The following is a 22,237-nucleotide window of genomic DNA, read 5'->3' on the forward strand; positions in this document are numbered from 1 at the left end:
TCTATACCATATCATCATGCAGAGGAACAAATCCCCAGAAATTATATAAAAAAAAGATTAAAAGGAGTGTTGTAATATTCCTAACAAATCGTTATAACTCCTACATTACCTACCATATGTGGAGCAGAAAAGCCGGAGGACATTTGTGGCCTTCAACATAAAAAAATCAACTACTAGTGATGAGAGAACGTGCTGGGATTAGGTGTTATCCGTCATGCTCGTGTGCTAAACGAGTGTCTTCAGCGTGCTCGAATTATATGTTCGAGTCCCCGCGGCTGCATGTCTCATAGCGGTTAGGTAATCCCAGCATGAGTTGTGGCTGACGAACAACCGTGAGATATGCAGCCGAAGGACTCGAACATCGCTTTTGAACACGCTGAGGACACTCTGTAACACCTTATCAGAGCACGTTCGCTCATCTCTATTAACTACCTTTGGGACCCATCTTGGGGAACCCCAGGTATACTGCAAGATTTCAGGATGACACATTGCACAAAGATAAAGTCCTATCTTGAAAACAGAAGTGCTGCAGTGCCTTTACTTTAGTAGATGTATCTCTTATGATGCGCACGCACGCTACTTGGTACATTTCTCAATGACCGGATATATCATTGTATATGGCTCCAGAGCGCACGTGTGATAAGACAGTATGATTATTTTCTCACATTTTTAACCCCAAGATAGCACTCCGCTAGGATGAGTGGCCGGCAATGCACTTAGCCCATGCTTGCCAGCATGCCACTAGTTATTAGCAGATACTCGCTCCCTGAATGGTCAGCTCTCCAGATCTCTGCTGTTCAGTAGATTTGCATTCGGAACTTAAGCAAAAGGGAAGCGGCTGTCTTCCTTTACAGAACAGTTCAGCAGACTAAAATGCTTTGGTTTAAAGACATTTTCATCTGACATTCCCCAGGGTCTCTGGTGAGAGTCCCTCAAAAGCCTATGAAACAGGCGTGGTGTAGTAGAGCTCTCCTATGGCAGGAGAGGGGTGGTCCTGCCAGGCTGTCCACATGTCATCTGCTTGCTGTTTGAGACTAAGTATTTCAGGCTCCAAATCTCTCACCCACAAGCAACACTGCTTTGATTTGGAAATACTAAGACCACTATTGTTCGCACATTTTCTATAACTAAAACCCTGAGTTTATTAGCTTTGAGATATTTGAATATACATTATTTTTTTTTTAGATTATTTTAAACTTTTTAATACGCAAAAATGATCATGTGGCTTTCTGCGATCACCATGCTGCTGCTGGTCTTTAGGAGCTTTGACGGGTGTCTGGCAACAAATCGGAAAAATGCGGAAAGTCCAGGAAAAAAGCAATATCAGGTGCAGCATGGAGCTTGTAGCTATACCTTTCTACTGCCAGAGGTGGACAGCTGCCGCTCTGCTCCGGCCAGTCCTTATGTGTCCAATTCTGTACAAAGGGATGCTCCCCTGGACTATGATGATTCTGTGCAGAGATTACAGCTTTTGGAGAACATCATGGAGAATAACACACAGTGGCTTCTAAAGGTGAGCTAGATTAAGAGCGCTACAAAATGTCACTCATGTCAGAACTTTTTATCATATCTAACGAAACAAACAATATCATAGTTATTAAGGTTGAAGGAAGACTTTAAGTCCATCTAGTTCAACCCATAGCCTAACCTAACATGCCCTAACATGCAGATGTAGCAGACCTGAATTTATCATCTAATATTTAGGGCAAGTGGGCATCATTCATCACTATGTAGATCAAGGAGAACATAACCTAACATCCAGTATGTCAGGACCACCACACTCATAGGATAGGATTCTGAAGAAGAGCAGACATGGATGTAAAAGATATTGGTAACGGTTATGGTTGCGTGCAAAATGTATCTATCTACATATATAATATCACTGTGCTAGATCTGACCCATTTCTGTCCAATCAGACCAACAGCGATTTAAATTGGGGTGTGTAAACGACCAATTGATCTGACTGAAATCGGTCTCATCTGCCAAATAACTGACAAGCGTAAAAACCGAACTGTAGTGTTCAACAGAATCTATAGGATGACCCCACTATAGATAATATAAAGGTTTTATTGTAGGACAATTGTAACTGATGAACAAGATGACTGGTTCTATCGTTACTAAATATTTGTGGGTGTAAATGGTCTACTCCGACCGATTTCACCATCCATCACAGGTGAGAAATCTATTAAAGGGTTATTTCATTGGATAATTAATAACTTACTGATCGCTGCGGATCCATTCCCTGGGGCTCATAGTCAATGAATGGATAGGATGTCAAGCATGCGCACCGCACCGTCGCTGTATGCAAGAAGGTGCCCTGCGGACACTGTCCTTGGGGTTCACAGCCTAATGTCTGTTATTGTTCGGACAGGTTCTCTCAGAATTGTAAAGTGCTGCAGTACATATTGGTGCTACATAATAAAAATATATTGATTACGCTCTGGATAGGGGAAAACTTCATATTTTTGAGTATAACCCTTCAAGCACAGGGTAATTACAGGGGGCACAGAGGCAAGCTGTAAATGATGGAAATTAGGAGTTATTGGTGCCTGTATATCATGTATATATCATATTGGGGACAGTATGTAAGAGGTGATTGTACAGGTCATATTCAGGATCTCAAACTTTATTATTAGACTGTTTCCTGATTCTAAGAGGGTCGGGACATTTTTATTGAGTCAAGTGCGAAAGCAAAAGGAGAATTATTATATTTCAACTACTATTTGCTGAAAGTATAATACATACAGTACTGTATACTAATAAATATGCTGTATACGACAGATAACACTAAACAAATCAATATCTCCATATTACTGATGGCCAAATAGTAGTTACTGCTATTAGATACCATCAGAAAGCAGGAAATAAAGCTTTGCTTTGGGGACCTAATAAGGAATTGTAATCTAAGCAATTTTCTGATTTGATTGGAGTTTGATTGGAGTTTCCAATAGAAAGTGATTCCAATTAATGACTGAAGAAACTAAAAGTTGGGAATGGACAAAAGAGCTTCTGGCTCAATCCCTATAATTTCCACATCCTCGGTGTAGATCGATCACAGGAGAGACGGACATTTGTATTCTGATGGTGTCTGCTGGAGGACGGCTGGTAGGGAAACAATTCAGATAAGAGTATTATACTAGGGAAATGCCTCTTGTGAAATTCCCTGATGTATCACAGATGTAGCAGAGCTGAGCTTGCCATTTGGCACAGAATAGCACAATATGTCGCTTTCCATAGTGCCTACTATCATACTCTTATTAATGAGCACAGGCAAGTTGCCAAACAGGTCAATGACACAATGTGCTCCATCTGCATTCATAATAGCCTGACTTTAAGTGATTCTGTCCTCTAGTTGTATGGGACATCTATAAGTAGAGGTATCATGTGGTCATAGCTGCACACAGGTGCCATGGGTGCGACTAAAGGCTCCCTAAGCCAATCACTCTGGAAGGCACCATAATTCGTGCCTCAATGAGCTACATTATAGAGCATCCTCTACATGCTCTTTCTTAAAGGGGTCTGTTGACTGATTTTATATCAATCCAGTGGCTAGCGAAATGCCAGAATAACAAATACTAAAGAAAATGGAGCACTTGGCCACCCAAACAGGTAAGCCACATAAACCAGCTGCTATCCTTCTGCCATGGAGGGTTTACCTTTTAGTGCAGACCATGAAGCCGAACAAGTCGCCTGTTGCCCTTGTGAAGTCACCCTTTTCCATATCTCATAACGATTAGAAAGAAAAATACAGTTTGTACAGTACTAAGAGTGCAAGATAATAAATCATGTTTATGATTGTCACATGAGGGTCATGTAAATGGAGGCATGGAGCAGGGTTCACTGAAGGTCCACAGAAGACATATTCTCATGGTGAATGCAAGACCGTTCTCCAGAGCAGAGCTACACAATCTGCTTGCTTGTAAAATAGTCTAGTAGTTTTAGGGTCAGTTTCTGTTTCTTACTTAACTACCCTAAACATTAATGAACAAGATATTTATTTGCGTGCAATGGGTGGCTCCTGGTGGTGAGCACCCTCTGGTCCTTGATGTTGTGTACCCATTGGTCACAGTGGCGAACACCCTCTTGTGTGTGGACAATATCAGGACTATGACAGGGTATCTTCTGTGGTTCATATTTATAGGATACCTATACAGAGAGGGAAATAAGTATTTGATCCCTTGCTGATTTTGTAAGTTTGTCCACTGACAAAGACATGGACAGTCTATAATTTTAAGGGTAGGTTAGATTTAACATTGAGAGATAGAATATCAAAAATAAAATCCAGAAAGTCACAATGTATAAATTATATAATTTTTTATTGCATTTTGCAGTGAGAAATTATTATTTGATCCCTCTGGTAAACAAGACTTAATACTTGGTGGCAAAACCCTTGTTGGCAAGAACAGTAGTCAGACTTTTTTGTAGTTGATGATGTTTGCGCACATGTCAGGAGGAATTTTGGTCCACTCCTCTTTGCAGATCATCTCTAAATCATTAAGATTTTGAGGCTGTCGCTTGGCAACTCGGAGCTTCAACTCCCTCCATAAGTTTTCTATGGGATTAAGGTCTGGAGACTGGCAAGGTCTCCCCATGACCTTAATGTGCTTCTTTTTGAGCCACTCCTTTGTTGCCTTAGCAGTATGTTTTGGGTCATTGTCTTGCTGGAAGACCCAGCCAGGACCCATTTTTCATGTCCTGGTGGAGGGAAGGAGGTTGTCACTCAGGATTTTATGGTACATGGCTCCATCCATTTTCCCATTGATGCAGGGAAGTAGTCCAGTGCACTTAGCAGAGACCCCCCCCCCCCAAAACATGTTTCCACCTCCATGCTTGACAATGGGGACAGTGTTCTTTGGGTCATAGGCAGCATTTCTCTTCCTCCAAACCTGTCGAGTTGAGTTAATGCCAAAGACCTCAATTTTAAACTCATCTGACCACAGCACCTTCTCCTAATCACTCACAGAATCATCTAAGTGTTCATTGGCAAACTTCACACGGGCCTGCACATGTGCCTTCTTTAGCTGGGGGACCTTGCGGGCACTGCAGGATTTTAAACCTTTACGGTGTAATGTGTTACCAATAGTTTTCTTGGTGATTGTGGTCCCAGCTGTCTGGAGATCATTAACAAGTTCCCCCGTGTAGTTTTAGGCTGATCGCTCACCTTCTGCATTATCAAGGATACCCCACGAGGTAAAATTTTGCATGGTGCCCCGAGGTCGATTGACAGTCATTTTGTATTTCTTCCATTTTCTCACTATTGCACCAACAGTTGTCTCCTTCTCACCCAGCGTCTTATGGTTTTGCAGCCCATTCCAGATTTGTGCAGGTCTATGATCTTGTCCCGGACATCCTTAGAAAGCTCTTTGGTCTTGCCCATGTTGTAGAGGTTAGAGTCTGACTGATTCATTAAGTCTGTGTACAGAAATCTTTTATAAAGGTGACTTTGTATGACAGCTGTCTTTAGTGAAGGTAATGAGTTGATTAGGAGCGTCTAACTGGTCTGTAGGAGCCAGAACTCTTAATGGTTGGTAGGGGATTAAATACTTATTTCTCACTGCAAAATACAAACAAATTTATATAATTTATACAATGTGATTTTCTGGGTTTTATTTTTGATACTTTATCTCTCAATGTTAAAATTAACCTAGCCTTAACATTATAGACTGCTCATGTCTTTGTCAGTGGGCAAACTTACAAAATCAGCAAGGGATCAAATACTTATTTCCCCCACTGCAGACCCTCAATTTGCAGTAGAGAGGTGGTTTGCACTTACCCCATACAGTTGAAATGTCAAGGCCGGATCCATTTGTTTTCAGAGGACATAGGCTGCTGCCAGAGTCATCTGGCAACAGACTTTCTATTCTCTCCTCATTCAAACATGAACATTTGACCAATCACTCAGGAGTATGGAGGATTTGGGAGAGATCGTGGTCTGCCAAATGTACGAATGGCCAACTTAAGAACAGCATACTGAATTAAGTTTGTTGATGTCACTTTTTAGAATCCCCCAATTTCCAATCTTGAATAACTGCTTTCAGGTCTGCATACATTAAGGTTACACACTTACTCAGATGGGCACCAATAAAATGAAACACCTTTAAACAGTTAGAAAGCGATCCATCCTAATATCATAATTGGTCCATCTGTTCCCATTTTGCTGGACCAATTTGCTTTTAGTCTGTATTTTATGCATTCCATTATATCTTTTGCAACTCCTAGTATCTTAGGAGCTCCTCGGGTTACAGTTGTAGCCATAGGTCAAGTGGAATTAGGATGAAAGACTAGTTTATTAGCATTAAGAATCCTAGTACCAGCTTCCATCCTGACCTTGGGCAATTACTTTACCTCCATATATCATGTGCCTAAATTGCACAATCATAAATTAATCTAACTAACCTTCTCTTACCTTACAGTTTGTTTATACTGTTAGAATGAAAATCATTTATAAAATATTTTTATACTTAAAAAGTAATTTTTTAAGCCACAAATTACCTCTAAATCTAGCACACGTGTACTGTTCTTACCTAAACACTGGAATGTATTCTACTTGACATATCATACATTTCTGTAGTCATCAGTGTGTAATAAATGAATCTTTAAATGCAAAAAAAAAATTTTTTGGTTTAGTGCCAAGACCAATCATGATAATACAAATAGAAGTCCTAGATGGAACTAACATACGGTACCCCATTTACAAATTAAATCGGGTTGCCCACACACAAATTCGATTGCCAATCATCAAAAAAAAAAATACAGTAGCATTTGCAACAAACCAATCACAAATTATTTTTTTGTGGTAATTTCAAGGAAAATCCACAAGAATCAGTGTGAACTTATTTTAAGGGAATGAATAGATGCAATTTGTGTGCCTATCGTCACTATTTACAAGATTACTACTAAGGCTAGTGGGTGTAATACATTCGAAAGGGAGCAAATTCTTTACACATTCTTAGGCTAGGTTCACATTGCGCTAAAGCAGCCCGTTCAACGCATAGAGTTGATGGGCTGCGTTAACGTTATAGCATACACGCCATCGCGTTATGCTATACTGCTAGCGCAGATGATTCATCTGTGCTAGCGGTGACGCAGCCTCAGACACTGCAGCCCGCGTCCGAGGCTCCGTCACTGAATGACGGCACATCGCTAGTGCATGCCGATTATGCCATGCATTGGCGATGCACCCGATAATAGGGGTTAATGGCAGCATTAACGGACTGCGTTACACTGTGTTATGCCGCAGTGTAACGCAGTCCGTCTAACGCAGGGGTCCCCAACTCCTGTCCTCAAGGCCCACCAACATGTCATGTTTTCAGGATTTCCTTAGTCTTGCCCAGGTAATAATTGAATCACCTGTGCAATGCAAAGGAAATCCTGAAAACATGACCTGTTGGTGGGCCTTGAGGACTGGAGTTGGGGACCCCTGGTCTAACTGACTGCCATAACGCAATGTGGACCCAGCCTATACAACGTTTTTCTAAATTGCATTGCCAGAGTTTTGCAAGCAGAAAACATTTAAGGGAAAATACCGGCAGAGTCCTCTCTGGCATCATTGTGGTCTTTGTTTTGCATATATAAAATAGTGAGCGCAGGGCCGGCTCCACGTTTTTGAGGGCCCCGGGCGAAAGAGTCTCAGTGGGACCCCCCTTTAACACATACTTGATGCACAGATACAGCAGAGAAATATAGGTAAATTACAATGACAGATTTCCCTTCTTACATGAGTGATAGCTATTGTAAATTCTACAATACCATACAGCAGAGGGGCTTATATAAGTCAACCCCTTATATGCTAATTATTGTGACCTACTCCCTCTTCCTCAGTTACCAGTAGGCATTTTATTGTTAGTTGAACTTGTTGCAAAGAAAAAACTGCATACATTGAATATGACAATTTTTTAATGGAAAGCTTTTTAAAGTAAACATTAGAAAGTATTAACGTAGAACATTTGTAAAAGTGCAAAATGGGTAGCATATAGAACAGCCACGTAGTATATAACACAGCCCACGTAGCATATAGCACAGCCACGTAGCATATAACACAGCCCACATAGTATATAACACAGCCCACGTAGCATATAGCACAGCCACGTAGCATACATCACAGCCCAAGTATATAACACAGCCACGTAGCATATAACACTGCCACATAGCATATAACACAGCCACATAGCAAATAACACAGCCCACGCAGTATACAGCACAGCACACGTAGTATATAACACAGCCCACGTAGTATATCGGGCAGCAAGGTGGCGCAGTGGTTAGCACCGCAGCCTTGCAGCGCTGGAGTCCTGGGTTCAAATCCTAGGACATCTGCAAAAGAGTTTGTATGTTCTCTCCGTGTTTGCGTGGGTTCTCCGGTTTCCTCCCACATTCCAAAGACATACTGATAGGGAATTTAGATTTTGAGCCCCAATGGGGACAGCGATGATAATGTGCAAAAAACTGTAAAGCGCTGCGGAATATGTTAGCGCTATATAAAAATAAAGATTATTAAGATTATTATATAACACAGCCCACGTAGTATATAGCACAGCCCACGTAGTATATAGCACAGCCCACATAGTATATAATACAACCACATAGTATATAACCCAGCCACATAGTATATAGCAGTGTGAGCACCATATCCCTGTTAAGAAAAAGAATTAAAATAAAAAGTTATATGCTCCCGTTCCCAGTGATGCTTTGCGACAATGACCTGTGATGCAGTGGTCTCGCGTGATCCTACTTCATCTGATGTCATTTCGCAAAGAATTACTGGGAACAGGAGCATCGGAAGCGAGGATCGGAAAGGCTGCGGGGGGGCCGCCGGAAGGTGAGAATAGCACGAATTTTTAATTTTTTAAATTATTTTTAACATTATATCTTTTTACTATTGATGCTGCATAGGCAGCATCAATAGTAAAAAGTTGGTCACACTTGTCAAAATGGACCCCCCGTCTTGCTAGGGCCCCGAAACTTGCCTGGGTGCTGACACCGGCCCTGAGTGAGCGCAGCGGCGGACAAACACAAGAAAGGACGCCTGTGCAAGAACAATATAAGAACCCATTTCAGTCCAATAGTTGGGCTTTTTTTCAGTACAGTAGCCCATTAAAATGTTCAATTCCACTTGCTTTGGTGCTTTGGAAGTGGAAATGGGCCCCCTTACCTCTTAGTCCCCTGTGTGGCTGCACAGGTTGCACCAATCATATGTCCACCCTTGAGTGAGCCACTTCTAAGCAGAAGCTGCCTGATGAATGGTCATGGCACTTCTCTTAACCGATTTACATCTTTAGAAACATGAAACAGTTAAAAAAAAACCTCAAAACTCTGAACACATGAGCAGCGGGTTGTTTTTACACTGCAGTGCTTATGTACATTCTTGTTAACATAAGAGTATTACCTGCCTGAAAAAGACATTATATGCACATATTATTAAATCTTTATAAATACAAAAACAAGAAAAAATCATCATCTTGCCCCTGCTCTTCTCCATTTACACCTTTGGCCTGGGACAGCTCATAGAATCTCACGGTTTTCAGTATCATCTCTATGCTGATAACACACAGATCTACATCTCTGGACCAGATATCACCACCTTACTAACCAGAATCCCTCAATGTCTAGCCATTATTTCATCCTTCTTCTCCGCTAGATTTCTAAAACTTAATATGGACAAAACAGAATTCAGTCTTCCACCATCTCGCACGACCACCCCTCCCAACGAACCTATCCATTACAGTAAACGGCTGCCCACTCTCCCCAGTCCCACAAGCTCACTGTCTCGGGGTAATCCTTGACACTGATATCTCCTTCACACCACATATCCAAGCCCTTTCCACTTCCTGCCGCCTTCAACTCAAAAATATTTCACGGATCTGTCCATTCCTAAACCAAGAATCTGCAAAAACCCTAGTCCATGCCCTCATCATCTCCTGCCTCAACTACTGTAACCTCCTGCTCTGTGGCCTCCACTCGAACACGCTCGCACCCCTCCAATCTATTCTAAACTCAGCTGCCCGACTAATCCACCTGTCCCCCCGCTATTCCCTGGCCTCTCCCCTCTGTAAATCCCTTCACTGGCTCCCCATTACCCAGAGACTCCAATACAAAAGTCTAACAATGACATACAAAGCCATCAACAACCTGTCTCCTCCATACATCTGTGACCTCATCTCCCGGTACTTTCCTGCATGCAACCTCCGATCCTCACAAGATCTCCTTCTCTACTCCCCTCTTATCTCCTCTTTTCACAATCGCATACAAGATTTCTCTCGCTCATCCCTCCTACTCTGGAATTCTCTACCATAACATATCAGACTCTCACCTACCATCGAAACCTTCAAAAAGAGCCTTAAGACCCACCTCTTCTGGCAAGCCTACAACCTGCAGTAATCACCGATCGACCAAACCACTGCACGACCAGCTCTATCCTCACCTACTGTATTCTCACCCATCCCTTGTAAATTGTGAGCCTTCACGGGCAGGGTCCTCACTCCTCCTGTACCAGTAATGACTTGTTCAAGATTATTGTACCTGTTTTTATTTTGTATACCCCTTTTCACATGTAAAGCGCCATGGAATAAATGGCGCTATAATAATAAATAATAATAATCTTCGTTGGCTCCTATTCACACGCTGTGATTTATAGTGTTCCATCGCTCTGGTTTAGCAAAAATGACTACAGGAAATCTTAGAATCTCTCTTGTGTTTTATTAATAGAATTGGACTAGTTTTACATTAAATATGATTTTGTTTTTCTTTTTGCATAAGTCATTAGTGATTGTGAATATCTCTGTAATAGATATTTATACTACAGCTTTTTATTCTTGCAGAATATCTGTAAATGTTATATAATACCTCATTTAGCAAACAATTCAAGATAACACAATAAAAAGCATAAAAGTACAAGTGCGAGATCGTGATACCATAGATGGGGAAAGCCAATCACGTGGGACTTTATGTAAAAAGGGTCAAAACGTCCAATAGGTTTCCAGTATATGCCGCCATCTGCCCAATTAGTGCCACCTTCCTAAACAGGCAAACTCATCGGAGGAGGCAGGGCATATTTCACTTCTATGTCAGTCTATAAATATGTCCTATTAAATCTTTTATAGCAGAACTGAATCGAATACGCAACTGATCTACACTAGTGATGAGTAGTGTTGAGCGATACCGTCCGATACTTGAAAGTATCGGTATCGAATAGTATCGGCCGATAACCGAAAAATATCGGATATCGCCGATACCGATATCCGATACCGCCGATACCGATATCCGATACCAATACAAGTCAATGGGACACCAAGTATCGGAAGGTATCCTGATGGTTCCCAGGGTCTGAAGGAGAGGAAACTCTCCTTCAGGCCCTGGGATCCATATTAATGTGTAAAATAAAGAATTAAAATAAAAAATATTGATATATTCACCTCTCCGGCGGCCCCTGGACATCACGCTGGTAACCGGCAGGCTTCTTTGTTTAAAATGCGCGCGTTTAGGACCTGAGGAATGACGTCCCGGCTTCTGATTGGTCGCGTGCCGCCCATGTGACCGCCACGCGACCAATCAGAAGCCGTGACGTCATTCGCAGGTCCTAAATTCCTAGAATTAGGAGTTTAGTGAATGAGAATGACGTCGCGGCTTCTGATTGGTCGCGTGGCGGTCACATGAGCGGCACGCGACCAATCAGAAGCCGCAACGTCATTCTCATTCACTAAACTCCTAATTCTAGGAATTTAGGACCTGCGAATGACGTCACGGCTTCTGATTGGTCGCGTGGCGGTCACATGGGCGGCACGCGACCAATCAGAAGCCGGGACGTCATTCGCAGGTCCTAAACGCGCTCATTTTAAACAAAGAAGCCTGCCGGTTACCAGCGTGATGTCCAGGGGCCGCCGGAGAGGTGAATATATCAATATTTTTTATTTTAATTCTTTATTTTACACATCCTTATGGATCCGATACCGATACCCGATACCACAAAAGTATCGGATCTCGGTATCGGAATTCCGATACCGCAAGTATCGGCCGATACCCGATACTTGCGGTATCGGAATGCTCAACACTAGTGATGAGGGAACATGCTGGGATAAGGTGTTACCTGAGAATGCTCGGTTGCTAACAGAGTGTCTTCGGCGTTCTTGAAAAATATGTACGAGTCCCCGCAGCTGCACATCTCAATATGTTCAAGTCCCCGATGGCTCATTGTTAGGCCATCCCTGAATGCGTTGTGGCTGTCAAAAATAGCTGCAAAACATGCAGCTGTGGGGACTCGAACATATTTTTTGAGCACGCCGAAGACACTCTAAGGCTACGTTCACATTAGCGTCTTTGGGCGCAGCATCGTCGACGCATACCGATGCATGCGTCATGCTCCCCTATCTTTAACATGGGGGGCGCATGGACATGCGCCGATATGCGTTGTATTGCGTTTTACGACGCATGCGTCATATTGATGCACAGACAGGGCGCAGAGGACGCTACTTGTAGCGTTTTCCCTGCACCAAAATTCCTGCTGTGCGATCCTATGACAAAGCATGCGTCGCAAAACGCTGTGTTGTGTATTTGCGTTGTTGGTTGCGTTGCCGACGCTGCGCCCAACGACACAAATGTGAACGTAGCCTTAGCACCTCTGAGCATGCTCTAATAACACTTTATCCAAGCACGTTCGTTTATTACTAATATACACTAATAGGTTTAGCAGGGTCATACACCTACATTGGTAACAGCTACTGCAAAAATTCCAACTAATGTTAACTCTGAGCTTCTGCAAACAGACTTAAGCTATGTTTACATGTGCTAGAGTCTCCAATTGCATCCTCTGTCATAGAATCAATCATATTTAACGGGATTGCCCTTTCAAAAGATTATCCCTCCAGAATATCAAGGAGGCTGTAGCCAATCAGTGCGATCATATTGTGGTGTGTACATCGGCAGGAGAGCTAAGCTTAGTGACTGGGTACAGAGCGGTCATTGTGACTGCTGCCAGAATATATACAATCACTGGGGCAGTGGCGAGAGGCAGCGCCGGACCCCAGGAGAGCGAGTGACAGCTCAGCTTTAATTTCTTGCTTCTTAGCCTCTGGAGTGATGACCTTTGAAAAGGGATAACCCCTTATACAGAGAAATTTGCTCAGCAGGCTGCTAAATTCTTTAGATAAAATGCCAAACACCATAAAAATAACCAACAGACCTCACTAGGAGTCAAAAGAGGTCCACTGGGTGTAGTGGGTGTCCCTTTAGAGACTTAATCTGGGCCATCCCTTCAAATTCAATGGGTGTCCATCACTTTCACTTCCTAGAGGCTCTTCCAAAATGGTAGAATTGTTACGGTATCTTAAAAAACAATACAGGTTTATCATTATGGATTATTTTCTTGTAACAAACATTCAAAAGAAAGACAGACATTCCATCAGAAATAGTATTCCTATAATCTGCAGCACATTCCTGCGCGGCAAGTGTTCAGTGATGGGTTCAAAGGGACTTTGTGTTTTGGGATTAAATGAGGGAAGTGGCAATCACTAGAAAATGCGGGGACAGAAAGGTGAGGTCAGGCAATCACTGCAAGAGTGTCATGTGGAATCTGCATGCTCATATGTAGAGTCTAAACATGTGCTTGGTGGAATGGGATTAGACTTCTCATAAAATCAGCGTAGTCTTGGCTAGAAACATGAGAGAAATGGTTTAGGTAGCATGATACGACAACCTATTGACCTCTGCTGCTTTCACTATAATTGTAGGATACTCTGAGTAAAAACACAGTGTTATTAAATATAATTAGAAAATACTGCAACTCTTCTATCCAATGAGATGCTTGGATCTGTTTTTGCAGATTTTTTTTTTTTTTTGGCTATGTTGACCGAAGAACTGCAATTCTGGCATTTTGACTTTTATTCTTGCAACGGCATTTGCCAATCTGGTTTATGATTTTTTTTTTCATAAATATGACTTATGAAAATGGTGATACTATATATTTATTTTTAATGGGGGTAAAGCTGGGTGATAATTTTAACAATTTTTTTCACTTAATATTTTAGTTCCCACAGGGGACTACAGCCTGCAATCGCCCTATCACATACTATGTAATGCAATACCTAGTTTTCAAGCACGTTTATAGTGAAAATTGAGGTCTCCTTCAAGGACCAAGTTGGCAGTTACATGGTACTTCAGCAGGCCCCCTGGCTGTTATGGTAACCCATTGGCCTAGTGTCACGGGGTACCAATGGGAGCTGATAAATTAGAACAATGGTGCGTGTTCCATTTAAACACCGTGAGTGATTGACAGTGGTGCTTAATTGGCTGACAGCCACAGTCAAAGCTTAGGTCTGGCCATGGCGGTTAGAAACAGATGCTGGCTATTTAATATAGGAGGTATCTGCAGCATATGGAGATTTCTGTACTCCTTAGCCTTCTCCACAGACGATCACCCTCGAAATTATGTACAGGTACATTCTACTGCGTAAAAAAGATAAATCAATAGGTCATTTTCTGATGGTAATTTCCCTTTATGCATTGGTAATACTTTTGTTTGTCAGCTCTATAGTATACTGTTAAAGTTGTAACTCTTATTATATTTCCCAGATTGGAGAACCTGATAACTGTATAGAGAATATTAAATGTATTTACCATATCCATGCTGATAAGTTAACTCTGAAAATCTCAGTCAGCTCGTTTCAGCTGATGGTTTCTAGCTGTTCACTTCACTCCTGTTACCTCTCAACTCCTAATCTGTTATCAGTCCTCCAAAAATCACCAGCTTCCACATTCGCATTTTCCAGAGCAGGTCTCCTAATCATGGCTGCTTACTTTCCTGAGCCATGTGCTTGTTCAAAGGGCATGTTTTCTCTATATGTAAATATAGTGACAAAAGTCTACACTTCAGGACAATGACAACACATTAACGTGTTACAGTAGCAGGAGAAGCGCCTAACCAACCAACACACAACTTGAGCATACTCCTTTAAGTATGACTGTTACTGATAAAGAAGATGACAGGCCCACAGAATCATGCATTTAGATTCATCATTGACCAAACAAATGGCAAAAAAGAGCAACCTTTTAAATGTGTACACGGAGTGTTACTCGAATATGTCAGTAGATACTTTGTCAGTGGGGTACCAAATCTGTGATGCCCTCAAATGACTACACAAAGTTCAACTTTCCATACACACAGTGTTTGTTTGTGGTACGTGACAGTGAAATAAAAGATCACTTTAGACATTTGAACTTTGACATGCTTCTCATTCTTCATTACATACTTTTTGTAAACCAAGGTCAAACATTTGCTAAGGGTAACACATCCAACAGACCTGTTTCTGCTTTATCTATAATCCCTTCCATGTTTTGTACAAGCAGGGCTTTTGATCACTTGTCCACCTTATTTATTTTATAGTCTCCTGTGCACCTTTGAGCATGCAAAACTAATTGCTCAAGAATATGGATCCAAGGGATGACAACAGACAAAATATAATAAGATGCTGTACCAACCATTTTCACAACAACAGCATCATTAGTATTTTTACTATTAGAAAAATGTCTTACTAGATGTTAGAAAAATATTTAGAATTGAGAGTCTACTGGCTAACACGGTACCAAGATATATATCTTTCCTGTTACTAGATGTTAAGAAGAAAACTCATGACTGACAACTTTATTAGGCCTTAGTTAAAAAGTTTCCAAAACTTCATGCTGGTGGCAAGAAAAGTACCATGGGATAATCTATTGTTGATTTAAAAAAAAATACAACTAAAGGCCCCACAGTTTATAAGATCACAAATGTAACAATCTGTTCCCGTGTCTCTGAGCCAGTGCATTCAGATTAGCCCTTACATTTCAGCCTCAATTTCAGCTCTCTGCAGCGTGAAGGTTTTCCCTGTTTGTCGCTCTCCCTGTAAGTCCTTGTTGGTAACAATTATTTGGAAAATTCAATCAAGGAAAATAATACAATAACAGAACTCTAAGATATCCTAAAACTAAGTTTTTTTTTGCTATTCCTTATGGAAATTTATGATTTGACATCTGAGTGGTAACATTCTGCTTTGTTAAAAGGGTATGTCCCTACAAAGTCACCACCAAATGGTCAATGTTAAACTGTGTAGGGACACCATCTCCCCAGGTATTCATTTATTCCTAAATTCCTGCTAGGAATAACCGAAGCAGTGTTCTAGGAAAAAGTACTTCTGAACTCTTATTTCATTGGGATTGCTTACCAAAACAGACATATCATGGTAGCCAATTATGGTAGTCCTCTTCAACAAGCTGCCAGTGTTGAAAGTTATGGTGCTAGTGTAGCTTTTCAAGATATCTACCTGAATAGAACATCCTGCCCGGTTCATGGAACATGTATGTACACGAAATACCACTTGAAATATCAAAAGATGTTTGGGATGTTTTTGTTTAGGCTCTTGCTGCAGAAGATAAGTTGCAACCCTCAAAACAAATTCTATATAAGATCAAGTGGATAATGACTGACAAAAAGGAATATTATCAGAATAGCCACTATGGTAGAAAACGAACAGCATGAATAAATATCTTCCAACCCTTATAAAACATGCCACATTATATTCATAATCATACAAAGACATAGAATACACTGAGTTATTAAAAAAAACCTTAAAATTGTGAAGAATACCAGCATATTCGCACCATCTCATTAATGGTGGCAGAATGAACACATGGCTATGTCAATTTTCAACAGTGCTTCGGTGGCAGGATGAACATATGGCTAAGTCAATTTTCGACAGTGCGTTGGTAGCAAGATGAACACATGGCTAAGTCAATTTTCGACAGTGCATTGGTAGCAAGATGAATACATGGCTAAGTCAATTTTCGACAGTTCATTGGTAGCAAGATGAACACATGGCTATGTCAATTTTCGACAGTGCGTTGGTAGCAAGACGAACACATGGCTAAGTCAATTTTCGACAGTGCGTTGGTAGCAGGATGAACATATGGCTAAGTCAATTTTCGACAGTTTTGGTGGCAGGATGAACATATGACTAAGTCAATTTTCGACAGTGCGTTGGTAGCAAGATGAACACATGGCTAAGTCAATTTTCGACAATGCGTTGGTGGCAAGATGAACATATGACTATGTCAATTTTCGACAATGTGTTAGTAGCAAGGTGAACACATGGCTATGTTAATTTTCGACAGTGCGTTAGTGGCAGGATGAATACATGGCTATGTAAATTTTAGACATTTACAGTATGCCCAAAAGGGGAGTAAATTTAGGGAAAAAACTCTTCAACCGATCCAAGGCAAAAATCAGTGACATACTCATTTGTTGTAGATTTTTGTGTCAGATATGCACAGCAAAGACTGAAAATCAGCAGTAGAAATTGACATGCTGCAGAATTAAAATCTGTACCCACAGGTCAATTTTCCAGCAGATGAAATTTGCTAAAAGAAAAAAAAAGAAAAGAAAAATGCAACTGTACTGTATGTTGTTAAGACCCTACACATCGAAATTACTTTCAGGATAAAAATTAAGAAAAGATGCGCTATGCAGAAGTAAAATGTTATCTCTTTGAGTAAAGGTGTCCTCTGAGATCAAAGAAAAATCGGTGTAAAGTTAAGGAAAACAATGTAATGCAAAGTTTTGCAAGAACAGTCATAACCGCATCAGTGCTCCAATCCCCTGTAGTGCTCAACTAGCAGATGATGGTCTACAAGCTTTCACACAAGCACTTCTTTAGATGAGACCTATTAATAGAACAGATGCAACATGTACAATACCAGACATACTGATGACCTATGGCCAACAACTGGCAAGTAACAACTAACAGGCTTTGTACTGCTACTGTAACAGGCCGGCTACTGTACATTAGTACTCAATTTAAAAGACTTTATCACTGCGGAAGACATTCTAAAAATGTCTGCCTTTCTTCTGTCTTTAAGATTCTGGCATAGAAGCTATGAATCTGTAACTAAGGTGACCTCCATTAACCCCCCAAAACATTAATTAGTCTTGACCCTTCCCCATCACAGTTAGCAATGACTGATGGTAATTTTCTAATGGAAAACCTGTGAAAGAAGCTTACTTAAAAGGGAATCTGTCACCAGTTTTTTTAAACCTAATTTGAAATCGACATAACACAGAGAGATGCTGATTCAAGCGATGAATCACTTACTGGGCTGCTTGGTGTTATTTTGATAAAATTACCATTTTATCACCAGGAGATTATCACTAGAGAACTGGTAAACCTGCTGTTATCTAGTCCAATCCACTAGTGATTAGCAGTTTTCTGCCTATGCACAGTGGACACAGTAAGCTGTCAGTCAGTGGTGTGGGTAGGGTTATACAGGTAGATCTGAAACAGATAAAATAGTGATTGTATCAAAACTGCAGCGAGCAGCCCAGTAAGTGATACATCATTGGAATCAGGGACTCTGCCTGTACATCTTTCTTCTGATGGGGTAGCAAATACCTGGTGACAGATTCCCTGTAAAGACAATAGTGAACAAAACCAAATAAGCAGGAAACAAACGGATATCAAAATTTGCTGCCGATGAATCACTTTCTATGTTGCGTCCTATAGATATGTTTGTAGGGGCATCTAAAACACTGCACTCTTCTGGGTTGGCCTAAAACTAATATCACTTGATGTATGGTTATTAACCACCTTCGCTGCGTCCAAACACAAGTGGACTTTTTCCAATATGGACTGTTAGTACTTGTGCCTCACAAGGCAGTCATGATCCAAGATGTCACTTGTAGGTAGCATTGTCCGACATCCAGAAACCTTTTACGTCTTTTCTCTTTGGCAGCTTGAAAACTATGTCCAAGACAGCATGAAAAAAGAGATGGTGGAGATGCAAAAACACGCAGTGCAGAATCACACTGCTATGATGATGGAAATTGGGACAAATTTGCTCAATCAAACTGCAGAGCAGACGAAGAAGCTAACAGACGTCGAAGCCCAGGTAACCGGTCACAGCCATATTTCGTGCAGTCTGCCATAACAGTACCAGGGTGGTGCCGCAACTCAAAATATGCCTGAACAAAGGAGAATATTGTCTTAGGTGCAGTCATACAGTTTGTGCTGTTTATGTAAAATGTGTGTACTATTAACACACTCCGGAAGAAACATGGTCTGTAAAATGCTCCATTAATCTCTGGTTCAGAGCTGAACCTCCATGCTCGCCAGACTAAAGCATTTCTGTTCTCCATAAATCACCTTAATCACAAGAGTTGCTATTATCACCCAGACCTAAACCCCCGCCCCCATATTTTGTATGATCATCCGAGAAACTAGAACAAGGCAAGATGGACATAGTCATTTAACTCCAGAATACTTAATTAAATCACTCGCAAAACTTAAAAAAATTGCTGTATACTTGAATCTAGATATTTCAAGTTTAATAACCGGTCGTTTAATAAGGCTACGTCCCCACGGTCAGTAATCGGCTGAAGGCTTTTGAATGCAGGTGATTCCGCATGTGTTCATTGAACCGTGTGGAATCACCGCACCCAATACATTGGACTGGTGATATTTATCTTGCGGAGACTGAGCGTCTCCGCAAGACAAATAGACATGCTGCAGTCTGGAAAGACGTGCCGCATGTCCGTCTCAGCAGGGAAGCCGGAGGCGTCTGTGCACACATAGTGAAGATTGGATTTCTTAAAATCCCATCCACTATGCTGTAACATCTGGCTGATGCAGGTTGGAGGCTGTGGATGTACGCAGCACCCAACCCGCAGAGCTTACATGGGAACATACCTTAACCGGTTTAGCCTGTAACAGTCCGAGCACACTGCCATACGCACAACAATCATTCTGTGTGCACAGAATATCACAGTTCCCAACAGCACATGTCCTGCTTACACATGACAATTTTTAAGCAAGGTGTTTGCCAGCCTATTAAAGGGAACTTATCACCCCCCCCAGGTGTTTTTAACTAAAAGAGCCACTTGTGCAGCACTAATGCTGCATTCTGTCAAGGTGGCTCTTTTAGTTGTGGTCCCTCTCAATGTTAAAATAAGTTTTTCTAATTTGTTCCCGATACCTCGAATTTGTCAGGGGGGCATGTCTTTTCCCCCCAGACACAAACGCCTCCCAGTCATCACTCAATACTCTGCGTGCCGGGCTCCGCCTCCTCTGCCTTCATTAACGTCCCACTGGGGCGCCCGGATTTACCGCCTTGTCAGCGACCACCGCGGTGCGTCCCTCGCTTACGCAGCAGTCGCCCGTCTGTTCTGCTGTGGCCCCGGCGCCTGTGCTGTAAGTTCGAAAGGCAGTGCAAACTGCGCATGCACCAAAAAAAACGTACGGCACAGGCGCCGGGGCCGCAGCAGAACACACGGGCGACTGCTGCGTGTTGACTTACTCTAAGTGGTCGCTGTTGCGGCTGCTGCTCCGACCGCAGAAGGTCGTCTGGGAAGCGAGGGACGCACTGCGGTGGTCACTGACAAGGTGGTAAATCCGGGAGCGCCAGTGGGACGTTAATGAAGGCAGAGGAGGTGGAGCCCGGCGCGCAGAGTATAGAGTGATGGCTGGGAGGCATTTGGGTCCGGTGGGAAAAGACATCCCCCCTGACAAATTCTAGGTATCAGGGACAAATTATAAAAACAATTATTTTAGCATTGAAAGGGACCACAACTAAAAGAGCCACCTTGACAGAATGCTGCATTAGTGCTGCACAAGGGGCTCTTTTAGTTAAAAACGCCTGGGGGGGGGGGTGACAGGTTCCCTTTAAGACCATTCCCGATTATTGGCCAATATAAATGGGCGCTTGGTTTTCTAACTTGTAGCGAAAAAAATAACAATAGACTGGCTGCTCTAAGGTAGGCAATTTCCTGTCTATAAGTTACTCAATAATGTCCTAATTATAAACTATTGCTAAATGTTTCCTTTTTTTTCCAAGAAAGGGGAACGGTGTCAAGTACTAGTCATAGGCCATTACCTCCGCTGTAATCAAAGCAGTTTACTTGTCAAATTACTGCTTTTTTGGATTAAGACATTTATATTGCTACCCTGAAGATAGAAAGATACAGACACTAATCAACGATTCACAGAGTCCTGTTTAGTGGTAGCTCCGCTTCAGAAATGCAATAATATGTATTTAATAACGACTATACTAATCTTAAAAGAAATATGTTGTTTAAAGTTATCAATTACATTTTAAAGGTTTTTATATTTTTTATATTTAAAAAAATAAAATAAAATGTTTTCATATTTCCCACTGTTAGAAACTAGAGCAGAAATTCCAAACCTTTCTAGCCTTGAGAGCCACATTCAGCTCAGAGAGGGTCGCGAGCCACATCCAAGATTCATCTTCACCACCCTGGGAGACCACCAAGTAGTGACATCCAGCTCTCCTCTCCCCATTATTGGCATACTGACAGTCAAAGCTTCCCAGCAGAAATCACACCAAGGCCTATAATTGCATCCAGGGGAGCCCACCTCACACTCATTCACTAGTCCTGCATGAAGCCCTACAACCACGCTATTGCATCCACCCTTAACAAGGGACATTGCATCCACCCTTAACAAGGGACATTCCTTTTAAATGTGAACAGAGCATGTTAATAAACACACAAAATAGCACTTGTGAATTGAATCTACTCTTTTTTTTGCGTTCCTTCGGAAAATGTGTCGGGATCATAGTTAAGAGCTTTCTTTTTGCAAGGAACCTAAAAATGTGAAATCTTATCCTCAAGTAAAAATTTAGCATGACGGATATGAGTAATGAGGTCTTCCTGTCAAGAGACACAGGCTCCAGATAAAAGCAGAAAATGGAACAATTACACAAATAGTATTGTCAGAACAGCATGTAGCATGATGATGCAAAATGTACAAACGTCTATCGCAGCGTTTTCCTTCCGAGACATTCTCATCAATGGAATAAATAACATTCCTAAGAACGATCTAAGCACAAGACAAAAATCTTGAATTATTTCTCATATAAAAACGTAGTCATTTCTTAAGTATGCCATGCTTTTCACGTAAGTTTAATAAATCAGCACTAGATTAAAGGGGATTTTCCAACCACTGAAAATTATTAATTATCCACAAAATGTTATGTAATTATTGGTGGCTTCACGAGTCCACAGTGCTAAGTCTTTCTTTTTTGATGGTTATTGGGGTGACGACACTGATGCCAAAATAGTTTGATCATTAAAGTGGTAAACTCACTTTCACTTTTTAGGTGTGCACCACTTCTGTCTCCCAGCACTGTATAAAGGGGGTGGCGCACTGATGATGATTGATGCTCAAGCCAGCGGCATTGGCTGAGCCGCCAGCCTACACTGTGT

General features: G+C 41.5%; 2 protein-coding genes across 2 annotated transcripts in view; one reads left to right on the forward strand and one right to left on the reverse strand.

The window, feature by feature from the left end:
* The window catches only part of MCPH1 (microcephalin 1), a 502,356-nt gene that overhangs the window by 199,180 nt on the left and 280,939 nt on the right, over positions 1 to 22,237 (reverse strand). The gene's annotated exons all lie outside the window — the stretch shown is intronic.
* ANGPT2 (angiopoietin 2) overlaps positions 1,037 to 22,237 on the forward strand; it is a 43,515-nt gene continuing 22,314 nt past the window's right edge. Inside the window, exons 1-2 of the mRNA XM_069726817.1 lie at positions 1,037 to 1,513; positions 18,751 to 18,906. Coding sequence (XP_069582918.1) covers positions 1,214 to 1,513; positions 18,751 to 18,906 — 456 coding nt within the window. The 5' untranslated portion in view covers positions 1,037 to 1,213. The remainder of the gene's footprint in view (positions 1,514 to 18,750; positions 18,907 to 22,237) is intronic.

Source organism: Ranitomeya imitator, chromosome 5 (genome assembly GCF_032444005.1).
Source record: "Ranitomeya imitator isolate aRanImi1 chromosome 5, aRanImi1.pri, whole genome shotgun sequence".
In the NCBI taxonomy this organism is placed as follows: domain Eukaryota; kingdom Metazoa; phylum Chordata; class Amphibia; order Anura; family Dendrobatidae; genus Ranitomeya; species Ranitomeya imitator.